This window comes from Pyrgilauda ruficollis, unplaced genomic scaffold (genome assembly GCF_017590135.1).
Source record: "Pyrgilauda ruficollis isolate IOZ18807 unplaced genomic scaffold, ASM1759013v1 scaffold152, whole genome shotgun sequence".
Lineage (NCBI taxonomy): Eukaryota > Metazoa > Chordata > Aves > Passeriformes > Passeridae > Pyrgilauda > Pyrgilauda ruficollis.
The window spans coordinates 247,830-266,287 of record NW_024513877.1 but is presented as its reverse complement, the minus strand read 5'-3'; the positions used below and the strand labels follow the sequence as shown (position 1 = coordinate 266,287).

The window sequence follows — 18,458 nt, the reverse complement described above, 5'->3', positions numbered from 1 at the left end:
AGGAGAGTGGAAAGAGGTGTAGGGAATCATTCAGGTTGTTTTAGCATCTCAAGTTTTTATTCCAATGGATTATAATTTTGTTGGTGTTAAGGAAGTAGCTCATGGATTTGACTTGAAGTCTTTGTAGATATGAGGTTTGAAAAGAAAGATCTACATTGAGCCAGCCTTTCACAAATGCCTAAATCTGTTTCAGAGGTCTGCATGGGAGATTAGAAGGCTCAGATCTTGTACAGCAGATCACCATCACTTTGTTTAGTTGATGAAAATGGAAGGTTCAGGGGTTTTTCCACAGTATGAGAACAAGGCATGACATTATAATATTTAAGGATAGTAACAGTAGTAAGCTGACCATGATCATAAAAAAATAATTATGAAAGGTACTATTCCTGAAGGAACAAAAGCACAACCATTCTGAGAAGGCAAAACGATACCAGAGTATCCCACACTGACAGACAGTACACTTTAGCCACTTACTAATGGACAAAATATGTGATATTTTCATTGTAATTGAGATTGCTTAGCCAGGGTTCAACACAGAATGGACTGCAAGCTAACTTTAAAAGTTTGTATACAGCGAAGTACACATAGCCAAGACTTTGAAGAGTTTTTTTGTGACTCATCCTGGAAGCTAAATATGAGAAATTGTGAATATATTTGCTTTATGTATTACTGCTTGTACTTGAGGATTCTACACTTTCTTCTCATATTCTTTTACCTTAATACAGCCTATGGCTGTTCTTTGGTGCTCTGTAAAGGCAGATCAGTTAAAACCTTTCTGAAGCCAGTTCTGAATTGTAAGCTACTGATTCAATTCTGGTTTTAAGATTTTTCAACTCTCCTATCTTAGTGATGATAATCATGGTTGTGTGTATTTGAGTAGCTGAACCCGAAATTCTTTCATTTTGACTATTCACTAAGCATCTGTTTTAGCAATGATTTTTCCTGTGCATTAAGCTTCAGCCCTGTGCATTTGTAACACTCTTAACTGTAGTCAGTAAAAAGTAAACATCATGTCTAGAAGCTCTTAATTGTAATTTCATAGCCATATCATCAACTCTGCCCTCCCTCTTGTCCTATAACAAGCATAGACTTAGGTAAAGTCCTTGAATTCTATTTGGGTAATTATTCTTCCTCTGTGAAGAAATGGACTCCTAAATTTGTTGCAGGTTGAATTCTTTTTCCATTTGCTCCTCCTGCATCTTCCTTAAAAGCAAATAAGAACATCAGTGTATTCCACAGTAAACAGTATAGATAAATATGTTAAGTTTGGTTTATGTTAAAATAAATTGCATGCTGTGTTTAGCTTAAACCCTTAATGCTGTGGGATATGGGAATCACGAGGCAGGGGAGATGCTAGCATAGGCACAACTTTTTGCTAGTTGCCAGATTCATTCTTTATTGATTGGTACCAGCTTCAGAAGAGGTCTTGTATGGTCCTCACTCATTATTGGAAGCTACACATCAGTGTGGTGGGTCATTAGTCACTTTCTTTCCTTAAACCATATGTTAACACTTTTCTGTGATGAGCAGTTTGTCTTTCTTTAACACTGCTGAGTCTTTCTTGCAGTCCTTGTCAAGGATTGAACTTCCCAAATTATATATTTCAGACATTAAGAAAGAAAGGACTTAATGGCTGTGACAGTCCAGATCCTGATGCAGACGATTCAGTAGGTCACAGCCCTGAGTCTGAGGACAAGTACAGAAAACTTAATGAAGATATTGATCTAATGATCAGCAGGCAAAGATTATGTGTAAGTACTCTGAGCTCCTTTTCATTTTTTTTACTTTCTGATATTTCTCTGAATCTGGCAGGCATTGCACAAGAAAGAAAACAAAGCTTGTGAAAGCCCTGATCCTGACTCCTCTTATGCTCTCACCCCACGCACTGAAGAAAAATATAAAAAAATTAATGAAGAATTTGATAATATGATCAAGAGCCATAAAATATCTGTAAGTACCAAAGGTTAGATGGCTGTCTGCTGATAACTGCCGCAGTAACAAACCATAACCCTTTTAGTTCTGGCTTCTTAAGGAAATAAATTCAGCTAGAAAGAGGTTTTAATAGCCAAATATATAACTAAACACAGTGGTGAGAAAATTTCACACAGCATATTTTTGTTTCAAGTCTCTAACTCTGACAGACAAAACCTATTATGGGTGAAACCTACAGAAGGAAGTGAAATATATGTATATGAACTATATTCACTTGATTTACAGAAGTGTTTTACCACACCACTTGCCCAGATTATACTTTAAAAATAACAGTGGAAATCTTTCTTTGTGGACAGGCAAACAAATCGACAGGCTACTTTCTGTGGCAATATACAAAAAGTGATCTAAAACTGAAATTGCTTTATGTATAGTAATTAGTGCGTTTAGTGTGTGTAACTTCAATTCTCCATTGTCTCTGCTAAATTCAGTTGCAGCACTGAAGGGTTATAGCTACTTGCTCGCTGCAGAGAAACAGACTGCATGAGAGCCTAATGGCAGGTCTCAGACATGTTTGTGTTGGGGTGATTTTACAGCTTTATCAGAGAATTTGCTTTGACGTCATCAGCATTACTTTAATGCTTTAACATGAGCTAAATTTTGTTTTAACCAAGTCAAAATTTCTAACAATCAGTCATGTGCCTTGCCAGATATCTAAGAGAAATAACTCTGCATGTCCTATTTGTTTTGCACAAGACATATAAAGGATGGATTATTTGTCATTATGTTACAATATTACATTTTTAAAGACAACAAGTATGGAGGTTTTGAGGTTATATTTGATTGGTTTTCCAAGTGTCTGTGGAAAACAAATTAGGAAACCAAATATTTGCTCAGATCCAAAGAAGCTTTTGAATTTTTATAGGTAACTTCTTATTTCTAAAAGACAGGAATAAGAGATGATTCGTATGTGTTCATGTCATTCCCATACAAAGGTTGCATGGCTATCTGCCAAAAATGTTGTCTGGATACCTAGAATGCACACTGTCTTCTGTACTGTTAATCAATTGCACATACAAAATCTGACAACTAAGATGAGGATACTTCTTAAGGAGGCTCAGATTCTCTCTCAAGCACTCTAAGTGTTCTTTCTATTAAGTCTCAGCAGAAGGATTTTTCACTCAAGGTACTTAAAATTTGAATAAGTTCTTACATAAGGCCAAAAATATTTTGGAAAAATATAAGGACACCAAATAATATTTTCCCAGAGACTAGAAAAGGACCAAGTTTGATAAAGCAATATTTAAAATGACTGGTTAAGGGTGCCCAACACGTATGTAGAATGTCAGGGAGGAATACAGATCTATCCAAATTTTTTTACCTCCCGTTTTATTTGCTTCTTTTGGAAAGCTGTTTTTCTCAGAACAAAACAGCTCTAAAGCTGTCACTATTAATTTGGTTTCTCAGGATGCAACTCAGCTTGACAAACGATGACCACCGTATTGAGGGTGATTGTTATAAGCCAGACTGCTTAACGCTTTTCCACATCAAAATCTAACCAACTGTCATTCTTTCATGCCATTTCTCTTTCAAGGATGACTTTTGGCTTTTTCAAATAAAACTGACAGAATTTTCATCAAGCTACTTTTCTGCCTTAAAAATATATTTGGAATGATCCTTCAGAACATCTGTTAATCTCATGCTACCTGTTTCTTTTCTTTCTTAACAAAACAGGTCATGTTATAATCATCTGAAATCTTAAGACTTAATCTTAAAAAAAACTTTGGAAAAAAAACTTCATTCCTGTAGTAGTGAGTTCTGTCTCTTTCTTTACCTCCATAAGCATTTGGGAAAATTGTCTTTTCTGTAAACTGAAAAAATATATAAGATTTGTAAACCAGACAGTTAATCTGAGCATGGTATATCAGTTTTGTTTTCCCAAAACTAATGGCATTTCCCTCCAGTTGCTTTCATTAAATATAACTTTTTGACATCAAATATAGTCCTACTTCAGGAATTAATTGGTGATTTAGGGTACAACTTCCTATCTTTCAGGAGGTTATGAAGTGTAATGTATTAATCTTTTTGTGCAATTACTTCAGAGACGCTTCAGAGACACAGAATAGCAAAATGTTAGCATTTTTTCTTGTAAGACAGAATAGCCATTCTCTGAATACATCACAAGCTTAGGGCCTCTGTCCTCCATCAAGCTGCTTACCACAATAGGAAGAAACAGTAGATATTCTCTGGTAATGCAACAGGAACTCCTTCTCTTGCCATAAGCCGAGATGTAATGAGCAAGACCGAGATCACAGCTTATGCATAATAGAAATTTGTAACTGTCTGGTTTTATATATAAAATTATGTATTTTATACAGCAATATCCTTAACTGGACAAATCAGAATAACTAAGTCGGGGAAGATATATTCATTTACTTATGATCATCAATGGTAGCTGAGAAAATTGGGGAGAAGAAAGCAAAATTAATAATAAAGTCACTGAGTCAAGTCTCTAAATCACTACTTATAGAATATAGAAAACAATGCATTGCCTCTGCCTGGTTTTGTAACATAAAAAAATTGCTGCCAAATGAAAACAACATTGGCTTTTGCTCCTAACAGCTAAACCCAATAATGTTTCCTCAGATAATTTTCTGGGGATAAGTATTCATTTGCTCTAAACCATCTGATAAAAATTGGACACTTATTTGTAAATTTCATAAGAATGATGAAAACAGAGGAGACAGAAATAGCTCAGTAGAAGGAAGCTAAAAGTATCTCTGTCTCTAAATGAATGAAGGCCTGGTTGAATATGGGGGGATAAAACCAATACTTAACAGAGAATGTTTGGTCCATTAAGTTCCAAGTGGGTTGAGTGTCCAACACATTGTTTGACATCACATATCATAGCTTGTGGAGTAAGCATCTAACACTGTGTGCTGTAGTTTGGTATCATCTCTGGTGAGCCTTCTGCCTCTTTGGCAGTAGTGTCTAAAGGAGAAAAGACAAAGGGAGGGAGAAAAAATAGGCAAAATGTGGCAAACTTTATACACATGACAGTATAGACTTTGTCTATATTAGAATTAGCAAAAAAAGCAAAAGACACACTAAAGCAGCATGAAGTGTGCTTATCTCTGAGGTGAATTCTTTGAACAGTCCCCATCAGGCTTTTGACACCTTTTGATGCCAAATAACATTCTCCCAGACAATTTCTTCATTTTGTTTGTTTGTTAGTCCAAGCCAGGAACAATTCCCAATTGTCAGTCTACATGTAGCCATGACTTTTTTGAGGTTGAGAAAGCTTAATGGTATGGACATGAACTGCTCTGTGGCTTCAGATGGCCTCAGTTCCTCCCTAGCTCCTACTAATATAGATATTACACAAGTGCATCAGAAACTTTGTTGTCCATCAGGTTGAAATGGAATCAATATGACCCATGGCTCAGCAGGAATGACTAGGGAATCTGCAGGACATTGAAGTTCTTTGTGAAGAATGTGTAACACTTTAATAAATTTAGACAAACAGAGAAAACTGTATGTAGAAATATAGTGTTTAATACTGATATTTACCCAGTCAAACTTTTCCCTCTAACTTTTGACTGTAGTGAAGAAGAAATAAAAACTACCGTATTTCAGATGTAGTATATTGTGCTGAAAAGCAGACAGTAAATTAACTTTGCCCTTATAAAATTGCCTACAGTGCTCTGTAAACAGATGCAAGTTGATCCAGATAGTGGATAAAATGACAAAAGCTAGACTATAAGTACAGAAATTAAATAATTCAACTACTTAAAAAATATAATTTTTAAATGACAAAATGAAAGCTAAGTAACAGTTTTACATGACTAGGGAGACTGGCAATTCAAAGAGCTACCAAGATTGGAGCTCTTGTACAAATGTAGAAAAAGAAGAATCTTGAACAGTTTGGTTTGTACATGGAAGAAAAAGCATAGTGGTTAAAGCAAACAAGCTTTTAGAATTCTGGCAAGACCTTCAGTTTTGCATTTGTACAGGTGTTTAAGTTTAGATAAGAGAAATTTAGATTAGGAAAAAGTATTAAGAAAATAGAGACAATAATAGTCTCTACCCAGACTCAGAAAGCAGACTTCATAGGTCTTGTGACACAGGGTGATGAAAACCTTATGCAAAGTCCTCCCTTGACAGTGACAGTCAATGCAACATGGACTGGTACTCAAGCAGGCAGGTCCATGGGCTCAAAGCCACCAGGCAGAGAGAACTCCATCACAGTCCTGGATGTTGCAATAATCAGAAACTCCATGTTGACTTATTCATGTCTCACATCAGGCTATAATTGGGACTCAAACATGGAGAGCTCAAACACTGACTTTGAACTCCACAGTCACATGCTTCTGACGAACATGGGATTTAGGAACATTTTTGGTCCTTCTGTGGCCAATAAAAAGAATGACTTGCTTCAAAACATATGTTCAAGCTGATCAAATGTTTCAGATTATGCTACGTGACCCTATTTCCAAGGAGCTTAGACCTGAGTCATAAGGGTGCAGATTACATGTAGAATCTTACATCTGTGGATTAGATGTAGAACATATGGATTCCCAAAACACCTCACATTCCTTTCCTACCTCTACTTAAATCAATCAGCTCTATGAAAACTACAGCTCTTTGAGTGCATTGCAGCTTCTCAGCAAAGGGAAACAAATTCCCAAGTGGGAAGCAATGCCAGCAGGTCCATGTACTCCGCTACTGTTGCTATGGCTATCTCTCGAAAAAAGGAGAGGGTATCAGAGCTAAATTAATGCTTCAAAATCATTCAAAAGGATTTTTATAAAGTATCCTTAACATCATACCTTGAAAATCTTGCTCTTTGTTTTAGTGGTTAGGCAAAATAATTCCTCCATATTTAGAATTAAATTTTCTCTGTCCCTAGAGAGGCCCAAGAAAGAAAAAAAGCAACCTTAAGAGACTATTGTAATTTGATGGATAGTGCTGTAATACAGAGGGCATAGCCAACAGTTCCAGCCAGAGGAGAGACATGGGTGGCACAAGGTCAGGGTGCCTCGGTTGCCTGACAAGCAGTTGATATGTCCAGCTCTCCTCCTAGGTCCTTGAAGATATACCAATACTATCAGCTGCCAACAATAAAATTAAAACTTTTAATTTCCTCCCTCGGAATATGTTACCAGTCTACTTTAAGCAATTTTTTGATGTGTTTAAGCTCTTGAAGCTTATAAGATTATAAATGTTAGAAAACTTGCAAATTGAGGGGCTCTTGGTCTGTATTCACATATTGAATACTTAAAATGCTGTCAGGTAATTCTGAAAAGGTTTTTCTGATCAAAAAGACAAGAATTTTTAAAACTTAATTTTTAAAACAAATGAATTAAATATGGATTTCTAATGTAGTCGTAACTTTTATAGAAATTCAAGCAATTGCTACCCAAGAAACCCCAACCAACAAACTCACAACCAGCCAAGGAAACTTGAACTGAGCTTCCTAAGAGCATAATGAGACATGCATCTCCTCACAACCTCTATTAGTGTGGTACATTATTTGCAGGTTTTGTGGCTTTTTAAGCATTCTTGCAAAGGGAAGCGGCTCAGGAGAAGATTTCGTTATTAGGTATGAAAATAGGAAAAATAACCCACAAAGACTAGTGTGTATCTAAATTTCTTGTATTTGTTAGCTGTCCCTGAGGAGAACTTTACTTTTTTTAAGCCCTTCCAAGCTAAGATAGAAACTCGTTAAAAATGCTTTACTGTACTGGCATCTTTTATGTGACTTGGGATAATTCTGGTTGCTAAAGCAACACAAGCTGAAATTAGAGCCTTCCCTTTTGTATTCCATCCCCTCCAATTTTTTTTCCATGTAATGAAATCACCGTTGTCATGTAATCTTGATCTTGCAGTAATCTATGACACTAGATTAAAGTGACAGGTGAACAATTAGGACTTCAAAGAATGAAACAAATAGAAAATTATGCTGCACTAGGCAGAGGTTTGTTTTAAACAAAAAAAAAAAAAAGGAGAAAAAGTGAAAAAAGTCTTTCTAGGTCTCATGAAATAAATGTGCAAGCTTGGTTAAAGGAAGATGAAATCATTATTTGAAAAATCATATTTAAAAGACTTGGTAATTATTATGATACTCTTCTCTTGAGTCTTAGGGGAAAGGGGAAAGCACAAATATTTTAACCACCATGTGCAAAATATTTGAACTAAATACAGAGTTACTGTACTTAAAGGCTGTTTCAGTTTTGTACTATTCTCGTATTTGTTTTCCATTTTTCTTGTACAGGCTGTTCCACCACCAAACTTTGAGATGCCAGTTTCTATTCCAGTGTCCAACCACAACAGTTTGGTATACAGTAACCCAGTCAGCTCACTGGGAAACCCCAACCTTTTACCACTGGCTCATCCTTCTTTGCAAAGGAATAGCATGTCTCCTGGTGTGACACATCGGCCTCCAAGTGCAGGTAACACAGGTAGGCTCTGTTCAATCCCATTCCTTCAAATGCTCTACTATCAGTTCCTTGCATGCCTTGGGTCACTTTGAATTGTACTCCAAGAAAAAAGAACCTTAACAGTCATAAGACCTTGTCTAAAACTGCTGTGTTGAAAAATCAAGAGACAAAAAAAAAAAAAAAAAAAAAAAAAAAAAACTGAATACTGAATATTGACTAAGATTGAAGGAAATCAGTGAAGTCAATAAAGGACAGAAGGGCAGACAGCATGATTTTTCATAAAAAGGCAGCTTATCTACTTAATTCATGCAAGTACTCATTATAACATAAAGCAGGGAAGAAAATGTAGCCAATGCAAAATTTAAAGCAAATTAGAACACTGATTACTTAAATAATCAGTCTACATGCTGATTTTTATTGATTCACTCACAAGTTCCTTGATGGGTTAATGTTAATTGAGCTCTGTACTTCAGTACTTTACATAGCAAGAACAAATACATTTGTTCTTTTGATGACCAGAGCTTGTCTCTGATTAGGGTAAGTGGGGATTAGGTTGTTTCAATCTGTCTGCCTCCAGCAACATCAAGATCTTTAAGCATACCAGGTTCAAAGAATCATTTGAGGTCTCCAAGTGCAAAGAGAAGTTTTAAAAATCCTTAGTGTGAATGTCTGTGAAAGGCTGAGGAAATTAAAAACTATGTGTATGTATTTATTCTGAGTTACATTCTTCTCAAGGAATCTTCAGCCTCTTCCTCCCAATCCTTTACTTTTCTGACTAGCATTCAACTAAAGATAGTTTTCAAATGAAGGAGTACTATACATAGCTTTCAAACTAAACTAATTTTTCATATGCTGTGGAAGCATAAAACTAAAATAAGGAAATTATGGGTACTCCGTATTTTGTTTGTCCTTGAAAGGCAAGTGTCTTATACAGGTAACATTAAACATCATGATTTTATAATTATGGGTCTGATTCAACTGCGTGTTGACGAAAAGAATAATGGGTCCTACAGCAGGCTGATGGAAGGTAGAGAAAATATTTTGAATGTTTGAGTGTTGTAATTTATTGTGCTCATTTACATTTCATTTCAAACCCCCAGGTGGCCTGATGGGTGGGGACCTCACAACCGGTGCAGGCACCAGTGCAGGTAAAGAGAGAAAAAATTCTATTTATTTTTTTAAGTGAATAAAGGACTTACTTCAAAAGCTGAGTTCTAAAATAGCTCCATTTTGGAGAGGGGATAGTAAAAATCCATTAGTATTTTTTGAATTCCCTCAGCTGGGTTGTGGAGCATTCACTGGCATTTGTGCTTCTGTTATTAGTAGAAAGAGTCTTGTTTTCCAGCAGCATCAAAAATCTTGCACCTCAACAAATTCCACAGAAACAAATGTCTGATTTCCTTCACATTAGCCTTTCCATAAAAACTTTTGGGTACATTGCTTTGCCTTGGTCCAGAAAAACTGGTGGGGTCAGTGTGAGAAACTTTGATCCTTTTTGCATCCTGGGAAGGTTTGCCATTGACTTGAGTGGAATTAGGGCTTCATTTTTAATTTAAGCTTGAATAAAGATTTCAATAGTGAGTTGCTCATTGTATTTCAATGTACTGTGTGTAAACTGTATTTCAAACCCCTGCTCTAAGACCATTGATAGTCAGCAAAATCTGTTAGCATTTACTTAAATAATTAGTAATTAACTTAAGCTTTGTCATATGTATTTGCTTACTGCTTTGACACACAACAGGTAAAGGATTTTCAAAATACCCAGGCAGAGAAAAAGATATGCCATTTAGTCCTACTCCCTTGGAACTACCAAGAACTGTACTTGCTGAGGTCTGTGTTATCAAAGCAATGTTGTCAGAGTAGTCCCTTTTGCTCAGTAAACTCAGTGATCTGTTAGCAATATCAGCTATGTTGCATTATGACAAATACAGATTACAAAAGACAATGTCAAAATTACTTTTGCAGTTTGAGAAGTAAACGTATATTCACAGAAAATAACTGAGTGGTAAGGCATGATGTTTTGCTTGGGTAACTGCTCTCAGGGAGAATTGTACAGAAAAATAGTTGGAAGATCAATTTTGTGCACTATAAATCAAGGCTGATATAAAATGGCAATTCCAATATTGTCTGTTAAAATCACCTATAAAGAAATTTTAGATATAATGGTTTCGGGTTTTTCTTCCCTGTCTTTTCTCAGCCTGAATTAGGGACCTCCACTCCCCTTTTATTTTCACACATAGATGAGTCACAGATATTTGTGCGATGCATTCACAGTACAATTAGAGCCGCACAGCACTGTACCACAAAGGCACTTTAAACACATACTAAAGCTTTAGGGAGTCGTTTCGTATTAATTTGGGAGTAGGGAAGGCAGACCATGAAAACTTCATTATCAGTCTCCTTTGTTCTCAAAAAAAAAAGAAAAAAAAAAAAAGGGTGACAGAAAATTATCGGTCTTTTTATTGTCTCCTGTTAACCTCTGAAACAGCGCTAAAGAAATATTCATTCTGCAGTGTTCACATTTCATCTTACTTGTAAGCTTGAGCAGAACTTCAGGAACAGCAGCAGAGGGACTGACATAGGAATTGATCGCCCTATTAAGGAGCTCCCTCTCCTGGCTCATATAGAAATATCATCACCTCGTTACTGGCTTCCTATTCCTTTAAATAGACGCTGAAAAGCATTTAGTAAAGAAGGCAGTGTTTCCGTTTAAAACAGGGCCATACTAAAATAAAAATTCATCTGCATATACATTTCTGTTAATAATCCTTGCTCTTAATAAAACCTGTATATCACTACACCAGCTAAAAATTTATTTTCTTTCTAAATGCGGGATTTTTTTGGAAATATATTAAAAGCATACTTAAGCATGAGAAGAAATGGTTTGATTATTCTTAATCAAAAATTAAGGACTTGCATTAAGCTCTCAAGCAATGCAATTTTGGAGTAAGCAATTTATTTGAGCGGTATATATATGAAGAACATTGCTGAGAATACATCATAAATATTTAATTGCAGGAATAGTCTTTGTTCTTCATTGGAAAATAAAAGCTTTAAACATTAAAGAAATGTTTTCTAAATCTCTTTAAAGCAGAACAATAGGAAGAATTAGATAAAGGGCTGAAGGAAGATGGAAAAGTCACTATAAGGTTGAATCCTCTGTCTTAGTTGTATCATTCCACAATGGCGCTATTTTGAACAGTCATCTTTCTTTAAGGTGAAGAAGAATAAACATAAAAAGTTCTCTTTGTTCATCATTTTTCACAAGAAACAAAAACCTGTGTGTTTTCTTCTTTCTGGCATCTGAGAAGCTGGTAGTATGATCATGTTTGGGTTTATATTTCTGGCCAAATTAGAACCTTCTGAATTTGCATTTTTCCACAATGTGAAAAAATAGCATATATTCAAAATAATATACTCCAAGAAAAAAAGTCTAAACAATTTCATTTCTGTCACTATAAAATGAAACTACTTTTTGTTATTACCACCAGTCCTCAGTTTCTGCACTACTTCAATAAATTGCATCAAAATAAATTGCATTATTACTGCAATATGAGAAATGGATTATTTAAGACAGTGTTTAAAGAAGTATGTTTTTTCATTGCCTTGGATTATTTCAAGTAGTAACCCTAGAATCATCCACAATTTACCTTGGGAGTTAACCCAAGACATAAATAGAACTTAGAAAGTTGACTACTTCTTTATTACACAACTATTACCATGTATGGTATTTTTAAGGTTAACCAATGCTGTCTCAGATTCATAAGAGTAAATTTGTTCTCAGCCAAACACTGAGTGAGTAGTTTCTAACATGTCAACAAAATTGGAGTGATCTTCACATTTCGTATCATTGCTAAATTATAAATACAGTAATGTCTTTGACGCTATTTCCTCAAAAGAGAGGCTTTTGATTGAAAGACAGAACAAGAACTTTTTGGACCCCAATAGGCATGCTCTAAATCCATTTTAGTTTACTTCATAACTAATATGAATGCTAAGTGATATATTTACCTGTTTATATAATAGACTACCTGAAGTTCTTTTAATTTTAATAGACTGTAGTTTTTAACAAAACTCTTAAAGGCAACTTAAACACAAATAAGTGTCTGTGAGGTTTTAGTACTGTCAATTATCTCAATTTTTATTCAGTGGCTTATTGTATAGGTTGAAAGTTTGATAGAAAACTAAAATTTTTTAATAGTTTTAAAGATTTAAAATAGAACAGTCTTTCTTTGCATCTGTCCTTTGAACTTTTGATTTTCAAAGTGAGTTCTACTTTTAGACTGGGTCCTATTTTTCCTTTTGTATGGCTTTCAGAGAAAGATATTTTGTATTTTGTAATAAAGTTTTCCTTTGAATGGAATGAGCCAATTTATATCAACAGCACTTCTATAGACTTAAAACAACTGTAAATAATAAAATAAAAGGAAAATTTCCATCTCAAGTTTTAAATCCATGATGGGTATTATAAAATATATACCTACTTCAGCTGTTTACTTCTGTAATATATTTGTTTCTCTATTCAATTTCTGCACTGCCTCCATCTTGACATTAATATTAAACTAAAGGAGAAAGTTATTCTAAAGTTATTGGGGCTCTACAAGCACTGTCAGAGAAACACTTGCTGTCTTTCAATCTAACATCTTCAAACTACCATTAAACCTGTTATTAAAAAGCACTAGAAACTGAATAGATCAGCATTGTATTGTGAAAAATTTATCCCATGTTTCTTAATAACCAAATCCTGTATTGAATCAGCAGCATATCATGAATCAGCAGCATATAATGAATCAGCAGCAAGTCATCTCCTTTTGGAAATTAGCCACAGGCCAGCAATTGCCTTCTCATCTTCTGAAGGCTGAGGTCCTGAAGTGCCAGCCAGTATCATAATTTTCTAGTGTTTTCATTCTCCTTTTCCTTTTCTGGGTGGTGTATTGACTGTGGGTGAATGTATTATATGTTTTACTAGTATTTCTTGCCACATGGGAATATGGCTATGTTATGGCTATATGGCTATGGTGTAATAGTAGCAATTTTTAATTTATATTCCCTCAGGGTAGAGGCAATCTGGATAGTATATCCTCAAAGAGTGATTTAGTGAAAAGATGTGCAATCTGCCCAATTAAGCTGACAAGCAGTACCAAAATTAAGCAATGATTTCAAAGACATCTAGCTGCATTAAATACTTTTTGAGCTATAAATATAAATAAACAAACAAATTAAATAAATTGAAATGTTACATAAGTATTCTTCACTCTACCCTGACATCATGCTTGGTATAGCCAAGAGAAGATAATTCTTGGACAACAAGTGTGAAATATGTTAAATAAACAAATGAGCTTGGAGAACTATTTCTCAAACCACAGTTTATGGGTTACCTATTAGTAAGACGGTAACTGGCTTTGCCACAGAGAGCATGATAAGTTGTTGTCCCATATTACTTGAGTGCAATAATCCACAGACTTCTGGCCCAAAGACTGGGCAAAATGTGGTACAGAAGTAAATAGTTCCTGTCCAAGGAATCTCACAGCACAAAAGAAAGGACACACAGTCATTCATAACAGAGTTTGTGATGCAATAGAGCCAAATCCAAACAATAAGAATTCATAAATTGGCAAGTTGGCTTAAAACCATGAAGTGGGATAAGAAATTAAAAATGTAACTGCTCTGGTTTTCCTTTTCCACTTGTATTTAGCCTTTAAGTGTTCCTCTTCCAAGGTTTTCTCCATATAAGAATATATATCTGTATACATAGAGATAAATACATAGTGGGATGGGTGGGTGGATGGATAGATGGATAGATAGATAGATAGATAGATAGATAGATAGATAGATAGATAGACAGATAGATAGATTAGATGATAGATTCTTTTTTTTTTTCTTCATTGTTTCAGGGGAAGTACCTACAGGTAGGAGATTTTGTCAAAGCAGGCAGAACACTAAAACTTGTTTGACAGGTCTAATTCATGGTATGAAGGAAATAGTCTATCTACTGAATTTTATACCTATGTAGTCAGTCAACACAGGCCTTTCCAACTCTAATTCCAAGTTACAAATAACACACAAAATTCACAAATGAAATTTTGAGAAAGGCTAGATGCTGCTGTTCATATAAAAAAATTTTAAAATCTTGCAGTGGGTGTCATATACAAAGGTTGGATGTGTCTGTCTTCAACTAATTCATGTGACCTCTTATCAAAGAGACCCATGCAAGCCCATTCTCAGTAGACTTCAATGAAAATCTGTAAAAATTTGGCCTTTATTAGGCTTCTACCAGTTGTGTAAGTGTTGACTTGTGGTTGTGTTCGAGAGTCCCAGGACGAGAGAAGAAATGAGAATCTTGACTCTATGTTTCAGAAGGCTGATTTATTATATTATGATATTATATTATATTAAAATTATATACTAAAACTGTACTACAAAGAATAGAGAAAAAGGATCCATCAGAAAGCTAGAAAGGAATGGAATGGAATAAATAACAAAAACCCATGACTCGCAGAGAGTCTGACACAGCTGGACCATTGTTGGTCATTAAGTAGAAACAATCCACATGGACCAGTCAAAGATGCACCTGTAGGTAAGCAATGTTCAGACCACATTCCAGAGCCATCAGATAGTTATTGTTTGCATTTCTTTTCTGAGGCTTCTCAGCTAGAATAGGAGAAAAATCCTAGCAAAGGATTTTCATAAAATGTCATGGTGATATCAATTTAGTAACATATTTAGTTATTCTCTGTCTCTAATAACAATATCTCAATATTTGTATTTATAAAAAGACAGCTTGAAAGGTTTTCAAAAAGCCCTAAGTTCACATGTGATGAACAACTGAGTCATATAAACTGGTTCTTTGTAAATGAGATCTTAAAGACAGGCATGATTGACTTCCTTTATTACAAGAAGTTTCAAATATTCCTCAAGACTAATTTGTGTTCTTTACATAAAATCCCTTTCCAATTGAAGTCTGGGGGAATTTTATGCTTTCTTTAAATAAGACAGGAATTTCACTGGTTGTTTTTTTTTTTGTCTGCATACTTGCTCATTAAGACACAATACTGTCTTCTGTTGCACACTGCAATACATATTCTTGTTCAAATTCAGAAAATAGGAGAAGGCGTTGCAAATTAGAAAAAATGTCTGTATTTCCTGCATGTCCTCAGTCCTGAAAGGAGTAGCTGATGCCTCTTGGATCTGGACTGGAGCAAGGACTTTGCTGTGAGAAAGAAAACAAGAAATGCTTTTAACCTCCTGAAGCTGTGACTGCAGCCCCACATGGAAGTTCCTGACAGCATTAAGTTAACATTACCCCTGCCCTTTAACTTTCAATGTGATCCGCCAATTAAGATATGGAATCCAACCATTCCCTTTGTCTTCCAAATCTCTTACAAGGTCATTTTTCCTGTGCTAACAGTTGGGGCAGTCTCCCAATAATAGAAGCCAAAGGAGACAGGGATGGGTTAGGTATCTTTTCAAATAAGGCATCCTGTTTATAATTGGAACTATACTTGTCTTGAAATATTTTTCATTGAAAAGCAGTTTCCTCAAAATGATAATTGACTTCATACAGCCCAGAAAGGAAATCATTTGTCATCTACAAATAATTTGTTAAAAGCAGATGGCTGACAGAGGGATCATGACTTCAAACTGAAATAGGGCAGGTTTAGATTAGGTATTCAGAAGGAATTATTGACTGAGGATTTTAAGGCTCTGGCACAGGCTGCCCAGAGAAGCTGGGCAGAAGAAGTGAGTGCCCCATCCCTGGATGTGCTGAAGGCCACCTTGCATAGAGTTTTGAGTAACTTCTAGCAAAAGGTGTCCCTGCCCTTAGCAGGGGGTTTGGATCTGAGTATTCTAAAGTTTTTTCCAACCCAAGCCATTCTGTGATTCTGTGTCATGATTTGTCAAAAGTCTCTTTCTGGCAGTCAAGTTCTCTCTTCTTCCCAGGAATGTATTTTTCTCCTATATATCTTCACAAAGAAATACATTTTTCAGCAATATAGTTTTCTCTTTGACATAAGTCACATTCTGGCATTGCTTTCTTTTTCTCAATTATCACAATGTTGAAACAACCCATAGTAAAAAAAAAAAAACCAAATAACTTCTCATTTTTTGCATAAACAGGACTAGAATGGAGCATATTTTCAACTAGTGTAATTATAAGAGCATGGTTAAGTCCTGAAAACATATTTAGGATAGATGTTTATCTCAGATCTCAGGGGAGCGCCACATATGAGTTGTTCACATGCTAGGAGATCAGGGCTATGCCAGTAAGTTGGAGATTCAGCAAGATTTTTTGGAAAAGCTGTGATGCAAGCTAAGTTTCAGACAACCACCTCATCACTAATAGGAGAGGCACTGGCCTCTCCTGTTAGACTACACATTAGTGTGGAAGACTACTGCATTCCTAGTGCAGAACATGGACTTAACATTTGTAAATGTCAAATGAGAGTGAGAACAGAGCACTATGCAAGGTCAGGGACATTGCACTGCGCTATCTCCTCATGGCATTACATACAACACCAGTGGCAGAGGCAGGAGACCTGTTTTACCATGGTAAGACACCTTTTTTACCATGGTAAGAGCCATGACTGGACATTAGATTATAGGTATACTGGCAATAGTAATTGTAGGGGAAGACTGAAAAAACACAAACAGGCCCTTAACTTGGATCATCTATTGCTCTGTTTCTTTGCTGATTTTAAAAGTAAAATTTAAAAAACCAAGAAAATAAAAGAAAAAAAGGAATAGTGATGATCATCCTTGAAGAAGAAAGCACATTCCCCCTTCTCTAAGTGTATAACTTATCACAGACCCTCATTGTCTATGATATACAACCCTATTTCCAAGGATTGCAAGGAGGGAGTCCATGTGCTGAAATATCTGCCTGCCACTTGGGAAGACTAATTGCAATGAGAATTGTTTTGACGGGTTTCTCAAAGTGCTTGTGTGGGTAGCCACAGGCTAATTCAAAGAGTCAGATACCAGTTTTACTTCTTTTTTATTTTTTTTTTAAGGTGTGAACTCCTAAAGTCAGAGAATACTTAGTGGATGTACTAATTTAGAAACATTTAAGTACAGCTCTTATTATAGCAATAAAACATAACCACAGTGTTTGTGATCAGGTTAGCTTGCCATGCGCTTGACCCAGCAGTGAAGTGTTTGCATGAGGTACGATGCACAGGTCAGTTTTCTGTTCTCATGGTCTTTCATCCTACACGCAGGACAACTGCAATGCCATCAGAGCGCTTTTCATCTTTTTAAACTTAAAGAGCAAGTTCCCATTGACAGTTGTAGGATCTGCATGGCAAGAATGGGTGAGTTAAAGAGAGGTGGCTTAGACTTCTGTTAATGTAGAAATCTCTATCATATATTTATATTTCTAAGTGATTAGTTTTAAAACTAACAGAGTCATTGAGATAGTTTCTTCTCATTCTTCTCTCATTCTTCCAAAAGTCTGTGTGTTCTCTGAACTGTCATTCTGTTTCAGCCCTCCTGAAAAAGTAACTGATTCTTTCACAGGATGTTTGAGAATTCTTCCACACAAAGTCATTAGATTTCTTAATACCATATCTGTATGAGTTGACTCCTTATAATTCAGTTAAGAAGGTCCATTAGTTGAGTGTAGTGGGAATGGGCAGCTATTTAAAAGTGAAGATTTCCTTTTTCTCTGGATGAGGGTAGCAGCAGATTGGTTTTCTTCTCCCATTTGCAGTTAGTAACAGTTGTCTGCTGTGAAATGTGACAAACATGACATATGAGTAAGAATTTTCAGTAACCTCTTTTTTAAATTATTTTTAAATGAACAACAGTATATCTTCCTAACATTAGTTCTTTGTTGTTGCTATCTTTTTATTTTGGGTAATAAACCATAGCTTGTTTTAGTGTGTATGGAAAAAAATACAAAAGAAATAAAGTAAGAGAGAAAAGAAAACTTTTCATTACCTTTTAATTATTATTAAGAACAATTACCATTCCTTCAGAAAATAGGAAAATAAACTGAGAAAACAGTGAAAAACTGGATGCAAATTTGGCAAAATTTTTATTGATTCTTTCATACGTATGAATATATTTTGAAGTAGAGATAATTTGCAG

At 35.4% G+C, this 18,458-nt stretch overlaps 1 protein-coding gene across 19 annotated transcripts in view; it reads left to right on the top strand.

The window, feature by feature from the left end:
• MEF2C (myocyte enhancer factor 2C) overlaps positions 1–18,458 on the top strand; it is a 135,568-nt gene that overhangs the window by 97,430 nt on the left and 19,680 nt on the right. For 9 of the 19 annotated variants that reach the window (XM_041461715.1, XM_041461724.1, XM_041461710.1 and 6 more), the window contains 4 exons: positions 1,608–1,751; positions 8,204–8,390; positions 9,470–9,517; positions 17,588–17,680. In XM_041461715.1, coding sequence (XP_041317649.1) covers positions 1,608–1,751; positions 8,204–8,390; positions 9,470–9,517; positions 17,588–17,680 — 472 coding nt within the window. Of the gene's footprint in view, positions 1–1,607; positions 1,752–1,812; positions 1,951–8,203; positions 8,391–9,469; positions 9,518–17,587; positions 17,681–18,458 lie in introns of all 19 variants that reach the window. The other 10 variants (XM_041461727.1, XM_041461721.1, XM_041461722.1 and 7 more) reach the window with 5 other exon arrangements.